The sequence below is a fragment of the Phoenix dactylifera genome, chromosome 4 (assembly GCF_009389715.1).
Source record: "Phoenix dactylifera cultivar Barhee BC4 chromosome 4, palm_55x_up_171113_PBpolish2nd_filt_p, whole genome shotgun sequence".
Taxonomy (NCBI): domain Eukaryota; kingdom Viridiplantae; phylum Streptophyta; class Magnoliopsida; order Arecales; family Arecaceae; genus Phoenix; species Phoenix dactylifera.
In genome coordinates this window covers 7,620,324-7,636,895 of record NC_052395.1, presented here as the reverse complement: position 1 = coordinate 7,636,895, position 16,572 = coordinate 7,620,324, and the positions used below count along the sequence as shown (strand labels likewise).

Sequence of the window (16,572 nt, the reverse complement as noted above, 5' to 3'; positions counted from 1 at the left end):
CAATGGCAATTTGATCTCGAGTGGATAAAGTGTTGAAGCAGGAGGATCTCTAGTATTTGAAATCGATTTTGAAGCGTAAATTAACACTGTCCTTAAGCGAATTTTGTCTCCACTATGTTGCAAATTCGCTCTATGATACAATAAAACCAAAATAGAATCCTAGCCAGCAAAACTAGGATTCTCCAGAGCAACGGAATAAAAATTTTGTCAAAGAAGTTGTTTTAATCTGTGAAGGACATCGGCTTTTTATAACCCTGAACTAAACTCCGAACTAACACAACTATTGAAACAGTGTCTGTTCAGTGCACGTGTTAATCTTTGATTAATATAATATTGGCTTTTCCTCCACAACATTTCACCAAAAGTTACTTTAACATGTGTAGGATGTGAATGCTTATAAAGCTATCAAAAAAATTCTGCACAAGAAATGTGGGACTAAAATCTCTCTCAACATTACAAACTACTAAAAGGAAGGAGGCTTCCAACATGAAGTTGTAGCATTCTAATTGTTTTTCCAAGTTGAAGCCACTTGTGGACGCACGCTCATGAAAAGAATGCAATGGACCCTGTTGCCATCTGCAATCAAGAAGCCCTTATGGGACAATCAACGATTCTAGCTAAGATATGCAACCGAGTCGAACAAGTCTGGGTTTCGGAATAAGATAGCCGGGATTGCGTAATCAAAGGGTTGTTTGGTCATTTTACATCCTGTAACAGAAGATGTATCAAAAAATAATAAATAAAAAGGCGGGGAGAAGAAAACAAAGGGGAAAGAGACGCAGAACCTCGCTAGGGCGAAAGAGAAGGCAGGGAGGAGAAGGCAGCATTTTTCTCCTCCGTCAAATCAATCCCAATCACCAACCCATTTCTCCACTACATCCTCCCCCCTGTTTCGCCGAAAACCCTCGCCTTTTTTCTGTCCCTCTGCGGCCCGTCTCCCATGGAGGAAATCGGAGCAGGCGCGCCGGCGAGCCCCGCCAGCTGATCTCCCAGCTATAGCCGCCCGGATCGTTGATGTCCGACCGCCCCGTCCCCGATCTCGCCGGAATTCCGATCGGAAAATGAACGGAAAAGGACCGGTGGACGCCGGGCCTCCGGAGGCGCCGCCCGCTCTCGAATGGAAATTCTCCCAGGTTTTCGGTGAGCGTAGCGCGGGAGAGGAGGTCCAGGAAGGTACGATCTTTTTTTGCCCTTCGCCCCATTCTTTCTATCTAGTATAGATCCGGTCGACTGAGTGAGACTCTAGGGCTTCCGATAGCCGATGTGGGGGCTTAGGGTTTCTTGCGTCTGGCGTGGCTGTAACCGGTTGATTTTTTTTTTTTTTTTGCTTAGATTGGAAATTATCGTCACCGAACCTTGCATTTTTTTGTTCAAACGATTAGTTTTTGATGAAAACGTGTGGAAGATGTCGTAAAAAAAATGCGATCAGATTGATGCGGAATGGTATATTGCAGTATGTTTTAAAAGAATAGAATTTGATGCTTGAATCTGGCCTTTTCCTCCTCATGATGGAAATTAAATGTTCCGAGTTAAATCTCTTGGTTATTTTCGTTTCCTAATCGGGAATTTTCATGAATATTTTTTTTCGCTCATTGATTTATGACAACTTACTAGTAGATGTGGAAGAACTTCCTCATCATGACTTTTGTTGCTTTGTAGCGTCGTTTATAGGTGAAATCTACTTCCGTTTTTTTTAAGTGAATGTAACGATGTACTTGCTGTTTCCATTATCTTTAGCTTGGTGAACCTGTTTTGAGTTTGGGTTTTGTGACATTTGGCCAAGGTTCACCTGTATGTGTTTGTTTAGCTGTTTTCTGTAAACATTAAGTACCAAAATTGTCTCATAAATAATCAGAACATTTTTTTATTTTTTGTTTGTCATTGGTTGAAATAGTTTCCAGATTCTAGTTCTACCTTCAATTGCATGGCGTGGTCTGCTGTTCCTGGGTGCAAAAAATATTTTCTTCTCTCTCTCTCTCTCTCTATGCATGTACTCTATGGTAGCTAATTATAAATATGGATTAAATGATGAACAAAAGGAAAGATCGTTACCTTAAAAGATGTCAATGAAATATGGATGTGTGAAGAAGGAAATGTTGCAGATAGGTTCTCTATTTAATGTCAATCCTTTACAAAATGGTCTCAAATTCCTGGTTAATGCAACTTTGTAAGAGAGCGGGGCTCGCTATGAATGTTGGACGGAAATGTTTGGAAAGTATACTGTCTTATTTGTTACTGAATGTAAGCTCATGCCTTCAGGAATAAAGACCTTGAGTGACAGCATGCACCTGACTGTTTGAATATGGATTGCCATCATCTTTTCACATTTCATCAATTTTTTCTTTACATTATTTGAGGTTACTGTTTAATACTTTGGATTGGCTGCCCTTCAGTCATTATCGATAGCACACATGAAGGAGAAACCTGCAAATTTGATTAATTCTATCTTTAGACTTTGAGATGCTTTTGGAGCAACAATTGACATCACCATTGAGGAAGAATTGCTTGACCATATTTTTGTTTACCAAGAATCCCCAACTTGTGCCAAACTGTGAAAATTTAATTGATCTAAAAGAATTTTTAGCTGTATATTAAATTGAAGCTTTGCCATTAACAGTCTATAACATATGGAAGACACTGTTACTTAGGTATGAGTTAGCCAATAGAGGTGACTTAAAACTGATGTTTGCCTAGTGTTATTGAAGGGGTTGGATATTGCCATCCTTTATCTTATCTATGCAGGCGAGAGGCCATCCTTGAATGGTTCCAACTCATCAGTCTAGTGGTTTTTTCGTCATGAAATTATTATATCAGTTATAGATGAGACAGGAAAATGTAAAGGAACTTTAACAATGTCAAATGCACATTTAACAAATATTTCTTTCCCCTTTTTAAGCACTATTTCGTGCGATCTCTTAACTCACAGATGGTCATCTATTGCTTTGTGGTACCACTCAAAAAATAAATCAAAATCTTCATCAAAGTGGATTCTCATACATCGAAATATGATTGGATCAATAATTAATGAAGCAACACAAAAGGTGACCTTTGTGAATGAATGAACATCACATTATCTATATTCCTTCAACAGCCCCCTTCCCCAACCGACATAATACTTGATGTGCAGACTGTGCTAGATTATTTTTTTGAAATTATTCAATTTTGAATTCTGAGTTTATGATGTTATACTGTGGTGTTTGTTGCACACTAGCTACTAGCTGTCTTTCTTGGTTTCCTGGCAGGATTGTGATATTTCTGGTGTGCCTGCTGATGCTTTTAATCTTGTGTGTTGCAGTTGACATTATTTCAGCAATAGAATTTGATAAATCTGGGGACCATCTTGCTACCGGAGATAGAGGTGGTCGTGTAGTTTTATTTGAAAGGACCGATGTTCGATCTGTATGTTCTACAACTTGTCTCTTTGCTGCTTTTTTCCGTTTGACTTGTTGTGCTTCCACTTCTGATATTATTTCACATCTTTTATCTCTTTGATTCGTAGCATGGTTGCAGAAGGGATCTCGAGAGGCTAGACTATCCAGTCAGCAGGCATCCTGAATTCCGCTATAAAACAGAATTTCAGAGTCACGAACCAGAGGTACGATCCTTCTAGGGTGTTACTGATAGAAATGCGATACTTCTTGCTTGATCAATCATGTGATTTGGTCTAGTTTCATGTTTGCGCAATCAGTTTGACTACCTTAAAAGTTTGGAAATAGAAGAAAAGATCAACAAGATCCGATGGTGCCAAGCGGCCAACGGTGCACTGTTTCTCCTCTCCACCAATGATAAAACAATCAAATTTTGGAAGGTAGGTTTGCAGTTCCCTTTAGCATCTATTACTTTTTTAGAATGATACTCGTGAATCATGATTTAACATGATTGCTGATGAATTTGTTTCTCATGTGCCCCACTAGTCTGTTTGCATACTCTCCAAGATTTGTCATGCTTCTTTAAGTTTCAGAATTTAAAAATCAGCAAGAGCATTATAATCTTGTGATATGTTTTCCATCTAATGGTGTTCTTTTGTGAAAATGTATCCATGTTGTCTAACTGCTGGAAAATCTTAAATGTTTTTCTGTAGTTTTATTGCTGAAGACATTCAACAGAGATTTTGCTAGGTAAATTAATAAATTGCAAGCATCAATCAGTTGAATTAAACAAACCAGAACTGTGCTTCAGAATGATACACTATCTAAAGATCATATACATTAAATCATTATTTGCAAGGAAGTCATGAATAAGGAATATTTGAATTGTCATAATACTGTTTCTATAACAAATATTTTGTATCATTAATATTTATTCCGATTGAAACCTTTTGAAATTTCTTAACTTACGTGAGAAAAATCATCCATAGCTGTCATTGTGTACATACTGTAACAATTAAAACAGATCTGATTTAGGAATTCCACATACTGTAGCAATTCTGAAACAGTTGCTCTTATTGCCTGCTGTTTGCTGTTTCGGGGTTTGATTTCACCCTGTTTTTGTTGATTGGTTTGTCTGTGCCTTTTCGTTTGACCTTCTTACAAATATTCCCTGTTAAATTTCTAAAGTTTGTTTGCTGATATACAGGTGCAAGAAAAGAAGGTGAAAAAAATTTCTGACATGAATTTGGATCCTTCACAAGCTACAGGAAATGATAGCGCTGCTAGCTCAAGTACTGCTAGCCCTAGAGTATGCCTTCCAAATGGTGGATGTTCATACAATTATATGTGCAACGACTTTTCCTTTCCTCTTGGTGGATTTCCATCACTACGATTGCCTGTGGTAGTTGTACTGAGCCCAGTCTAGTGACTTTGTCATTCATGTATAACTTTTGAATCCTTAAATGCACACACGATGTTAATAGACATGCATTCATAGAGAAGAGGGAGGGATGCCTGTGTTTGCACATCACAGTGTCACCCATGTATATCTATTGGATGAGCTGTCTTGTTGTATTTTCGCATGTCATATGCGTTAATTATCCTATGTCATCCAGTTATATTTTTTGTCTGTAACTCTTTATCCTGACCTTCTTATGAATTATCAATGTACCTATGCCATATCATTTAATTATAATTATTGCCTTCTTTTGAAGTGATTACTAAGATTCTTGCCTGCATCTATATATCATGAACAGGTACCAAGCCAAGAAACAAGCCTGGTTGCTAAATGTCGGAGAATATATGCTCATGCACATGATTATCACATCAATTCAATTTCCAATAACAGGTTCATGCTGCACCTTTCATCTTTCCTTCTATTGTCATCAATTCTCTGGTTTTGCTTTAGATGTCATATAATTTTGGTTTGGAAATTTTTGGTGCAAGGTTCATATGTTCCCCTTTTTTCTTTGTTGGGAACAGCAGAACCTCCTGTTGGGTTATATGTCTATTGCTAGGGACAATTTAGTGTGTCTTAATTGAGATTGTAAGCTTTGCTACTAATTAAACTAAGTCAGTGGAACAGGGAAAAAAATGCTGCTAGAAATTTAAGAATTCCAGTAAATGTCTTGAAAAACTTGAAGTATGTTATATGTAGAATTTATTGTTTGAGGTGGAAATGTTTTGTAAGTTTGTAAGAAAGGCTACAAATGCCACTGCTGAAAAGGTGGCTTGGTTTGAAACATCCCTTGAGAGGGCAAATTACTTAGCAAGGTTTAGATTGTACATGAAAATGTGATTTAATAAAGTTTCATTTTAGCATTTGACCATGGCTAATGTGTTTGGAAGGATTGGATAGTATACTGGTCATTTATTTTGGTATTCTCCAAAAGAAACTTTCTTTGGAATTGATTTACATTTATATCCTTATATAGAGTTTCAATTGAATCCTTTTGTCTTTCCTTCTTTTTTTTTATTTTTAAGATTATGAATTTACTGAAAGGAACTATCATTTTCTTAGGAACTTTCATAATTAACTGAAATGATCTTTTGTGATTTGTAAGATATTTTCTTGCTTGTTACTTCTTGGTTCTCTCGACCTTGTGGTAATATTTTGCATTGTATATGGTTGAATCAAGGTTTGCCGTCTCGGTACCAGATCCCGTACCAGCGCCATACTAGCACTGTGTCAGTACGGTACAATACAGGATCTTTTTGGCATACCGAGTATTAGTATGCTATCCGTACCGGGTACCGGTACAGTACGGTCCGCCCCGTACCGCCTAGTTCAGGTCAATATGACGAACCATAGGTTGAATTCTTATGACGTATGCCTGACTTGGTGTGTTTTCTATGTCTTGACATCAATATGTAACCTTTTAGGGTCTATTTGGATAATCCTGTGCAATCCAATATGATTGACGAGAACACAGGATAGGCATGCCATTTCACAATATATACAGAAATTTTTTAGAGTGGGCCCACCCGAATCCCATAGGGAGAAAAAAATGACCTCACCGGGTCTTTTTTTCCATGCTACAAGAACAAGAATGGACTGGAATAGATCCAGTTGACATCGACTGGGTAGGCAGCCCAAGCCTCATTCTATTATATTAGACATAATCTGTGCACATAGTTTAAAGATATGTGCTAGACAGGCCAGACCCGATATGTGTAGGATTGGGCTGAAAATCCTGCAGGAATATCCAGACGGGCCTTTAATGTTTTCAAGAGGATGTAATATTAATTTTAGATGTAATTCATGATGCATACTTGTACTTTATTTGTTTGGATATCCGTACTCTTTCTCCTTGAAAGTTTCTTATTTGATAGTCACTTATGTAATTTCATTATTTTCTTATTTACCAGTGATGGTGAGACTTTCATATCAGCAGATGATTTGCGAATAAACCTTTGGAATTTGGAAATTAGCAACCAGAGTTTTAACATTGTTGATGTGAAACCTGCAAATATGGAAGATCTTACTGGTATGAACATTTGGCCTTCATAGATGATACTTCTGTCTAATAAATTTGGAGCTGGAATTTCAAGTTTACCAAGCATCATAGTTTTCTGAAGCTAATCAAACATATATAAAGGACTTCCTGATAAAATTACATATTTTGATAATTTGATTCTAATCCAGAGGTCATTTAGTTTAATGGTAAATGTAAAATTAAGGAAATCAAGGGGCTATGCCTGGGTCTTACCTGAGTTGAGTTCAAACCTTATGCTTGAGACTGGCCATCCCTGAAGCTAGCCTAGGTTTCTTATTTATCTGGGCTTGGCACAAAGGCCTGAGCCATTTTTTCCCGTCTCTTAGGTCAAGGGCTGGCCCAAAAGGCTTGTACTTGAGCTCAAGATGCTTATGTCTTTACTGGGCCTTCTATCTGCTTGAAGTGCAGCAGCCTACCAGCACTCCTACGTAGAACTCCATGTTCTATTATTTACAGTTCTTCTAGCACCTGTTCATTTGAAATATAGCATAAGCTCAACTGATTTTTGGGGTTTTCATTATGTATTATAATGGTTGTAGCAAAGAAAGAAAGTGAAATTAACTCATTTTCTGACCCTGCCAGAGGTGATAACATCTGCTGAGTTTCACCCTATTCATTGCAACACACTGGCATATAGTAGCTCAAAGGGCTCAATACGACTTCTTGATCTGCGTCAATCTGCTTTATGCGATAACCATTCCCAGCTGTAAGGAACCACTCTTTTTTTTTTCTTTTTCACATGAAAATCTTGCAAGTAACTATGCCGATGTTGAGCAGACAATGAAATTGTAATCTACTGCTCGAAGAAGAAGTATCTTTTTGGACTCTTTAGCATGCCTGGTGTTGCTTTAGGTAATGAGACTTTTCCATACACAGGTTCGAGGAGCATGAGGCATCGAGTTCAAGGTCCTTTTTTACCGAGATTATTGCTTCAATTTCAGATATTAAATTTGGAAAAGATGGAAGGCACATCCTAAGTCGTGATTATATGATGCTTAAGGTTCATACTTTTGTATCTGTCTTGCAGTTTATTTTTTTAATTATTTGCTTTTTTTGAGTGATTCACAATATGAATTATGCTTGCTGGAACTGCATCATATTTTATATGTTGTCAATGTAGTATTCCAAATGTAAATGGTCTTCTGTTCTGGAATTCATGTGCAGTGGTTTCTAAACTTGACAGTAATTTTGGAGACAAGATAATTAATCAGTACCTATGAAGCACGTGAGTCAGAAATGTTCTGAAAATAGTATTTGATCAATTTTACATCATTTTTAAGCACGTAATGGATCACTTGAATTAATCAAGAATGCTCAAGATGTTGTGGTGAATGATACGAGTTTTTGTAGTAATAGCTGAAAGTTTGCTTTTATTTGATTTCTGTTATGAAGTTAAGGATGTAATACTCTGAACATGTCACTGGTGAGAGGACTCGATCTGAATTAATAATGTGGCTTTTTTAATAGGCTTTGTTAGCTGTTTTGGTCGCATAATTTTGAATTGATAGTTTCTATAGTTTCCAGTTATTGCAATAACAGGGAAATGGTTTAAAATTTTAATAGTCACATGAAATGGATACTTGACACATTAAGGTTGTGATCTGCTACTGCTGGGATCAAGAAGTTCAATCCATTTTAAAGAACTTACTAGTTTCTGAACATCTATATTTGATCATGACATTTGATGTTACTGTTCAGCACTATTGCATGAGAGATTTTGTTGCCTGTGCTTTTACAGATTGTCTAAGACATGAATTTAGTGAGTTATCAATTCTTTGGCCCAGATGACACTAGAACAAGGTAATAATGGTGTTTAAAAGATGCTCAAAAGGAAGAAGTAATATACTGCAGTATCATACGGAGAAATTACGTGGATCAGAACTATGTCAGTCTTGCAAACTAAGTGCCTAAGATGCACAATTAAGTCATCTCACGAGTTTATGGGATTCTACTTATGCCCTTATGCTGTGTAACTATTACAGGTTTATTTTGGATCACACATTCTAGATATTTAGAAATCATTTTAGACAGTATTCTGCCATTATGTGCAACAGCATAAATTTTGCAGTTGGCCCTTCTAATTTTTCAAGTCTACGACGACTTTCCCCATTGTCTGAAAAGATCAAAGAATGGACTCTCAATTTTTTTTAAAAGCTGTGCAAGCTTTTGATGGAGAAATGAGGTTTCTCCTTATTATACAATTTGTGTTCCTAATTTGAAGGCAAATGAGGATTCAAGTGCTTGTTATATAAAATTTTGATATTTTCTAGTTAAAGGCAATCAATGATGCAAAACTATATATATATATATATATATATATATATATATATATATATATATATATATGTAACACTCTTTTTATCTGTAGTCATTCAAATCACAAACTATGCTGCAAGGTTTAAAGTCCCAGTCCCAGTATTTATTGGGGACTAGGTCGGTGCAATACTGTGGCGGTTCCATACCGACACTTGGGAAATGTTGTTATCCTGGTATGCATGCGCGTGCTATTTTTTTATATTTTCTCTTTGTTTTAATATTTTTATAGTTGTTTAGGGCTTTTCAATGCTTGTTTAGGGTTAGGGCCTCTGAGCTATAGAAAGGGCTTGGAGGAGGCCATATCTGAGCTTTGCTAGCTGAATTTTAGCGCCCTCTCTTCTTCTCCCTTTTACTGTTCCTTTTGAATGCTAGCAGCAACAAAGAAAAGAGGACTAACGCCTTTTTGACTGCATCCAGACTGGTATCGGGGAGAACAAGCTGGTACTGGTCCTTGTCCTGCTTGGTGTCAGTCAACACCATCTGGGATGATCTGGTTAGTCACTGATCTGACCTGGGGTGCCTGGTATTGATCAGTACTGATCGAGCCTTGAACACTTGCTTTACTCCATTTTGTATCATGAGAATTTAGTAGAAAGTAAAGTCAAATACCCATCCTTATAAAACTCATGCACATGATCCTGGGTTGGCGAGGCTGATAGTCTTTATGTACAAGCTCTCGACCATATGAACACATTAATGAAAATGATCATATGTGCTTCACGTTTGCGAGGTGATAGTAGCAAATGGTTTATGGTTGAATGCATTTTTATTCTCTCCCCTAGCATTGACACATCAAACAACCAAATATTGGTGAAATTTACGGTACAGCTTCATTCTTGTTCATTTATAAGCTAGTAATTCTGCCATTTTATTGAGGTATATGAAAGTTTTCCCCTTTCCTGTTAATTTTCTAATACGAAGAATGGTGCTGTTAGTGTGGCAGTATTGCAGCTGTACCTTGATTTATATGTAACTATTTCTAGTGTCTGTAGGATTTACCTGTAGTCATTTTGATCTCTGTTTGTAGTGTTTTCTGTCATGTCTGTTGCAGTATTTCCAATCAAGCAGAGATCATAGCTCATGATGTTGGTTTTTGTAGTATTTTGTTGCCTCATTTAAATTTGCTCTGCTTTTCTTTTCTTTTTCATGTGATTTTTCCAGCTATGGGACATCAACATGGATTCTGGTCCTGTTGCAACTTTCCAGGTCCATGAATATTTAAGGCCTAAGGTAATTTGTTTTGTTACAGTTCAATTATAATTGGTAAGGTCCAATGAACCAGTACTTAGGCTATGATAGTTCCATTTTCACACAGCTATGTGATTTATATGAAAATGACTCCATCTTCGACAAATTTGAGTGCTGCCTAAGTGGTGATGGACTGCGGGTAGCAACTGGTTCTTACAGGTATGCGTTCTTCTGGCCTGGGTATTAGTTTGTTGCTATTTCTTTCCTTAATATTGACGATGCTACTACTGTTTGTGCAACAACAAGCAATCTCTTCCGTGTGTTTGGTTGTGTTGCTGGAAGCACTGAGGCAACGACTTTGGAGGCCAGCAAAAATCCTATGAGGTACAACTGTAATGATTATCGAAATTTTAAGTATTTATTTCTAATGAAAATTGATTAAGGGGGGAAACTCAAAACCAAGTTGAGGGTTGAGGGAGAGAAAATAGTCAGATTTGAACATTTTTATCTTTCTTGATTTAGAATTTGCTTAAATACAATGATATGAAGGCATTGTATCTTTGTGCATATCCATATCTGTTCAATACAATTTAAGTTATATGGTTGAAAATACATGAAATATCTATACTTAACCTTAGTATCATATTAACTGAAAGAACATGTGCTGATTTTTTTTTGTTGATGAAGCTTCAATTACAAGGATCTGGATTTGGTAAAAAATTGGCCTTTTATATTAGTGAATGTTGGGGAAGGATATGCAATGGTAACCCAAATTTCTTGTATAGTAAGCTATGGGATTAATGTCTATAATGAACAAGAGCTGGCACCAGACGATACTGTGATGGCTGAGAAGCTACAAGTACAAAATTATGCCTGTAATTCAGCTGTTATTTGTTCTGGAGTGATGACATAGCAGCAATAGTAATTGCTATGAGGCGTGAATGACATGAATGCCGGTCGTTGTTGCTGTATTGTACAACCCTGCTAGGATGAATGCTAGAATTACCGGTATAACAGGTTTGAATAAAGTGGTTGGGTGATTCAGAGATGATTGAGTGCTGATGAGTTGTTGGATGTGGCATTGATGTCTTTCCAACATTAATATGCCAATTATAGATGCTTGGCATGTCAATATGTGAATGACATTGATAAAGAAGTTTTAGGTTTTCTGGATCACTACAAAATTAGTTTGACATCATTAGTTTATGTCAATAGAAACTGTTAAATGTTCAGAAATTCCTAATTGCTGATTTCTTGTTTACGTACTGCAACTCTTCGCTAGTGGTTTATGAAACCAACACTAGGTGAAACAGGCATCAGGTGTCTGTGTTTATGATATTAAATAAGAGATATTCTACTTACAAAAGTGATGAAAAATGCAATTTATAGAAGATGCCTTGTTTGAGATGTGTGTGATAACATATTAACTCAATCTTGCCTTGATGTTCTTATTCAGGAGACAAGTCCAAAACCCTGCAAGGTCTGCAAGGTCTCTGAGCAGTTTGACACGTGTTGTCAGACGAGGTGAGTATCCAGCCATTAACTTTAGTAGCTTGCAACAGCTCATACTGCATAGTTGTTTGTTTTTCTCTCAGAAATCTTTGCTGCTGCTAATACACACACACATACCAACCTGTTGCAGGAGCAGAAAGCCCAGGCATTGATGCAAATGGAAACTCATATGATTTCACAACCAAGTTGCTCCATTTAGCATGGCACCCAACTGAGAACTTGATTGCCTGCGCTGCTGCCAACAGCTTGTACATGTATTATGCTTAGAGAAGGCCATGGAAGGAAATGAATTAGCAAGCAATTTTTTTCCTGCGAGGGGGGAGGGTTGCTTCCAGTGAAAGCGATTTGCTTTTCATGCAACCAGCAAAATCCAGGAGGAGGGAATGCCATTAAATGATCACACGTGTTTTGAAATCGGGGCCAGAGGAGCGGTCAGAATCCATGAGGGAGTAATCCATCTTTTCTTCCCTGGAGGGCAGCTTAGCTCTGATTTTTCCCTTTTCTTTTCTTTTTTTTATGGGAAAAGATTCACATCTTTTGTTATAATGTTCAGTTAGGTCGCAAGGTGTGATTGTAGCTCTGCTACAACCAAACCAAAGGCTGATCAAGGGTCTGTGTCTCAGATGCTATGAGAGACTGTTCTGCTGCCTGTCATGCAGGAGCATGGGGGCCTGTATCTTTAGGACAAGCATTTTGAGGCTTGTTAAAGTTTGTTATCATTATTATTGTTCATCTCTTTAGCGCTAACCCTTTTTTAAATATTGAAAGAGTTGCCAGCCTCGTGCTTATCTTTAGAATAAGTGATAGCTGAATGCTTGTGTTCTGTTTGGTATGCTGTGATTAACTATTTAATGCCAGATATTCACTTGTACCTAAATTTGGGATGCCAGGAGTGGATGGGTTCGTCATGCATATGCTTGCTATCTTGAAATTTCATATATGATTTACAATTATTTCCAGTATCAGCAGTCATGATCGGTGACACGGTTTCAATCAGCTTCTTTGATGCCCTCGATGGAAATGAAGGCTGAGATGGAGAAAGCTTCAGTATCTGCTTCTGATTTATGGTGGGAATGGTGCACGTGAATATGTATAGGCAATGTTCTTAGCTGAAGCTGGCTGGTTTGGTCGGAGGCAGGCCTGCCATTATACAAATTTCTGAGAGGCTTGGTCTTCATAGAACATGCGAACGATATATAATCATCCGAAAGGCTCCTTTACTGGCAAATTTTTCTACAGATCACTGAGTAGCAGAGTAGCACACTAGTGCTCCGGAGGCAGTTTGATGAATGAAGCTAGGAAATGAGTTGACTGTTGTGCTCTTGGTGAATGATTAATTGTTTGTGCTTCTGTGGGAGCATCTTTGGTTTACTGTAGCAAATATAATTGGTACTGATGTCCTTACGTTTTAGTAGGTCTTTTTTTATATGAAACTTGATGCAGACGATGTTTATCATAACTTGCAATGGTTATCAAGCTTGTTTCCTGTGGCCTGATATTTATCTTTGGACTGTTGCTTCGCTAGCTCTTTACAGTTTCCATAACTTAGTAATTTATGGGTAGTCTATTACTCTATTTCTGCTCTTTCAATCTTTGCATGTTCTGGCAAGTGGTGCTGTTTTATTTTCTTGTAAGCATTGCTATGTATTAGTTGATTTCAACTGAAAGCTTAATAACATTTTTAAGGTACACAAGGGAACCTAATATTCTAGTGTAGCCTCTGATAGCAAAAATATTTACAAGTAATACATCATATTTGTAAAAGTATTCGGTATGCTTACATTATTGTTAGCTATGATATGAATCAATCGATCTACTGGTATTTAGCAAGTTCAAGTCAACATACTTTAAACAAGAAAATGGGGCATTGGGTGATGGTTATGATATAAATAATATTATCAGTTCGTTTGTAATGAACTTGATACTTGTTTTGCAGTTTATTCTAATATTTAAAAAAGGGAGTAATGTGAGGGGAGCTGGAAGCTCCGATCAGTGTCGCTAAAGAGTGTTCGGTGGATGGGAACGGAGTGGGAGTATGGGGTGGAAATAGGTGGACTCCACTCATAAAAGTTTGCATCATAAAGTGAGATTTGACAAATATATAGATAAACAGCAGCAGTAGTAATAAAAGTAATAAGCACTACTTTTATCGTTCTTTTACCAGGAACATGAGCTCTGCCTAAATACAAGCCCAACAAAAACTCAAACTAATCAAGCTTATAGGCCTAATGCCTCCCAGAAGCCACAAAGGCAACTCCCACGACGTTAACCAACGCTACCAGAAGGAACTCATATTGGCTCAGGTGGGTTCAATTTAATATGGGTCGAGCATGGGTTAAAATACTCGTACAACCCAAATGCAACTCCTATTTTCATAATTGGCTTTTACTTCACCTAAACTCAAACTCATCTCATGGTAAGTCTCTCGCCCTAGCCTAGCCATTATCTCATGTTTCAATAACGGTCCAACTTGAACCTCTATGAAAGGATGTTTGGTAAACCCATTTATAGGATGGATTTAAGAAAAATGTTAAAGGCTTGCTTGTGTAATCTAGCAAGAATAGTTGGACAAGTCCGCACTAGATTTGTGGATTGGACAACTATTTCGGCCTAACTACCTCAACCTGTCCACCCCCAATTTCTATCCTACAAGAATGGGGGGAAAAAAAATCTCATAAGGCCATTATCTGCAAATGTTGGTGGCATACTCTCTTTCCCCCTCTTGCATATGTTTAGGCTGTGTCTTTTGCCCGAAAGAATGATTAATCTTTTTTTACGATGTTAGACTGTTAACATGTATCCTACATAGATCTCAAAGTATTCTACACTCTCATTCGTCTGCTTGCACAAATCGACCATTACATGATTCAACGGTGATCCATGCGAAGAAAGATGAATCTTTCCTGCGAAAGATGCTCCATCTCCGCCGCATACTCCCCTTCTTTTTCTCCTATTGAATCCCATTGGATGAAACAGGATTTCTCAGAACCGGTGAGGTCAATGTGCAGTTCATCAGTCCTATGTGAAAGTCGATGATCAACCAAACAGCATCCTGGGACAACTCCAATTGTCATCATCCACCCTCAATATATTGCACAATCTCCAAGTACCACTAAGAACCAGTGAAGTAAAGAGGTGATTGAAATAGGTGATCTGTAAAAAAATATTATCAATTTTTTCATGGATGTAAAAAATAGATCATGCCAATTTTCTCATAATTTTGTTCCATTTTTTCTTGGATTTCAGTAGCAAGCCTCTCCATCAAATCACCCCAGCCTGATACGGTTCACATTGTGGAGGCCGAGAGTTTTTGAGAGATGGGTAAGGCTCAAATTTAGATCATTCGGCACCCAAATTCTCCCATTCATCATTTTGGCTATTTATTTCTTTTCAAGTCAAGCCAATGTTTGCGTAGGAGCCTTCCTCTTGATTCCATCCCGCAAAAGGTCCTAGAAATAACCGTCATCCCTCGTCCTTCCGGGTTTTTTTTTTTTTAATCGGCCGCGCACATATATGCAAATAGCCAACAAAATTAGAAAACAAAATATCGCACAAAGGTATAGGCATAGCTCCATAGTTTAGCCAGAAAAAATCTTTCGAATGATGAGCCACGCAGAAAACAACCCAGTCTGCATCATCGTTTACCTCCTGATATACGTGTGTGGCCTGGTAATAGTCAGCTTCCTCCAATGCTCTGTGAATATCGTGGAGCAGCGGCCGGTCCTCAACTGAGCATCCCCGTCTTCGGATCCACTCAATCACCGTGATTGAATTTTTTTCGAAAAGGATGCGATCCGCACCTAGTACCCGCCTCGCCTTTTTCGAAATCCAATCCAATCCAAAGCATTGCAACGCCGATTGGATGTTACAATATAAACGCAATCCCCATCCATTTCCCCTTCCAACTTCGAATTCTATGGCGACCGAGAGATCTTTTTCAGAATAATGGGGACAAGAGCTTTTGGGCCATTGCCGAGCTACCCTACGGGAAGTACGACCCCGCCGTCGTCCTCTTCCGCGACCGGCCGGAGGCGTTCGAAGCCCTGGTCGTCGCCCGCCTCTTCGCCTCCTTGGGCTCCGCCGTGGCGCGGCGATCCTCCGCCACGAGAGGTCTACCCGCTGGGGCGCCGTCGCGGTGATCGGGACGTGGATGACGGTTTGTCGGGAGGATAGTTTGGCTCGGCGGAGGATGGTGAGTGAAGTAAGCTGCCTCTAGATTTGTGCCAGCTGAATTTGTTTGATAAGAACGGAAAAATCTATTAACCTGTGGGAAAACAACAGCAAAAACATGGGGAACGTCAACAATGAGGAATTTGGATGTTTTCGCCTTGGAGTTTTTTAATTTTTCGATGACGAGGGAGGCTGCTTTGGATTTTGTTCATTTTGATCCCCGAGCTCAAAAAGTACCTCCTTTCTTCGCAAGTAAAAAAAAAAAAAAAAAAAAACTACTCAAGTATATTACACTGCAAATAACATATCAATGGATGTTTAAGCATATCACTAAAGAAAGCTCACTGCATTTGCAAAGTTAGACAAAGGTGACAGATCATAACGATAGCAAAAGTCCTCCAATCACTAAGTTGCCCATCTATATCAGGATATAATAGCCCTAATATGGGATATAAAGCTTATTGCGCTAAATTTTTTCTTTGTAGAATTTTTCTTTTTGCTTATGCATTTAATTTTACTAG

General features: G+C 38.1%; 1 protein-coding gene across 3 annotated transcripts; it reads left to right on the top strand.

Annotated features, from left to right (window-relative positions):
* Window positions 1-773: 773 nt before the first annotated feature.
* LOC103721824 (serine/threonine protein phosphatase 2A 55 kDa regulatory subunit B beta isoform-like) lies at window positions 774-12,675 on the top strand. Of its 3 annotated transcripts, none has more exons than XM_008812178.4 (14): window positions 774-1,173; window positions 3,296-3,399; window positions 3,500-3,595; window positions 3,689-3,808; window positions 4,576-4,677; window positions 5,126-5,217; window positions 6,738-6,856; window positions 7,448-7,571; window positions 7,742-7,865; window positions 10,343-10,411; window positions 10,497-10,588; window positions 10,676-10,753; window positions 11,826-11,893; window positions 12,012-12,675. In XM_008812178.4, the coding sequence occupies exons 1-14, from the start codon at window positions 1,062-1,064 to the stop codon at window positions 12,146-12,148; spliced, it is 1,437 nt and encodes a 478-aa protein (XP_008810400.2). In that variant the 5' UTR covers window positions 774-1,061; the 3' UTR covers window positions 12,149-12,675. The 3 variants fall into 3 exon arrangements, with proteins under 3 accessions (XP_008810400.2, XP_008810399.2, XP_008810398.2); XM_008812177.4 differs by having other exon boundaries at window positions 4,576-4,770; XM_008812176.4 differs by having other exon boundaries at window positions 4,576-4,773.
* Window positions 12,676-16,572: the final 3,897 nt, after the last annotated feature.

Coding starts and splice junctions, on each gene's coding strand:
- LOC103721824 (XM_008812176.4), top strand. CDS start 1,062: ATGAACGGAAAAGGACCGGTGGACGCCGGGCCTCCGGAGGCGCCGCCC. Junction 1,174..3,295: donor GGGAGAGGAGGTCCAGGAAG/GTACGATCTTTT, acceptor TGTGTGTTGCAG/TTGACATTATTTCAGCAATA. Junction 7,866..10,342: donor GTGATTATATGATGCTTAAG/GTTCATACTTTT, acceptor TGATTTTTCCAG/CTATGGGACATCAACATGGA.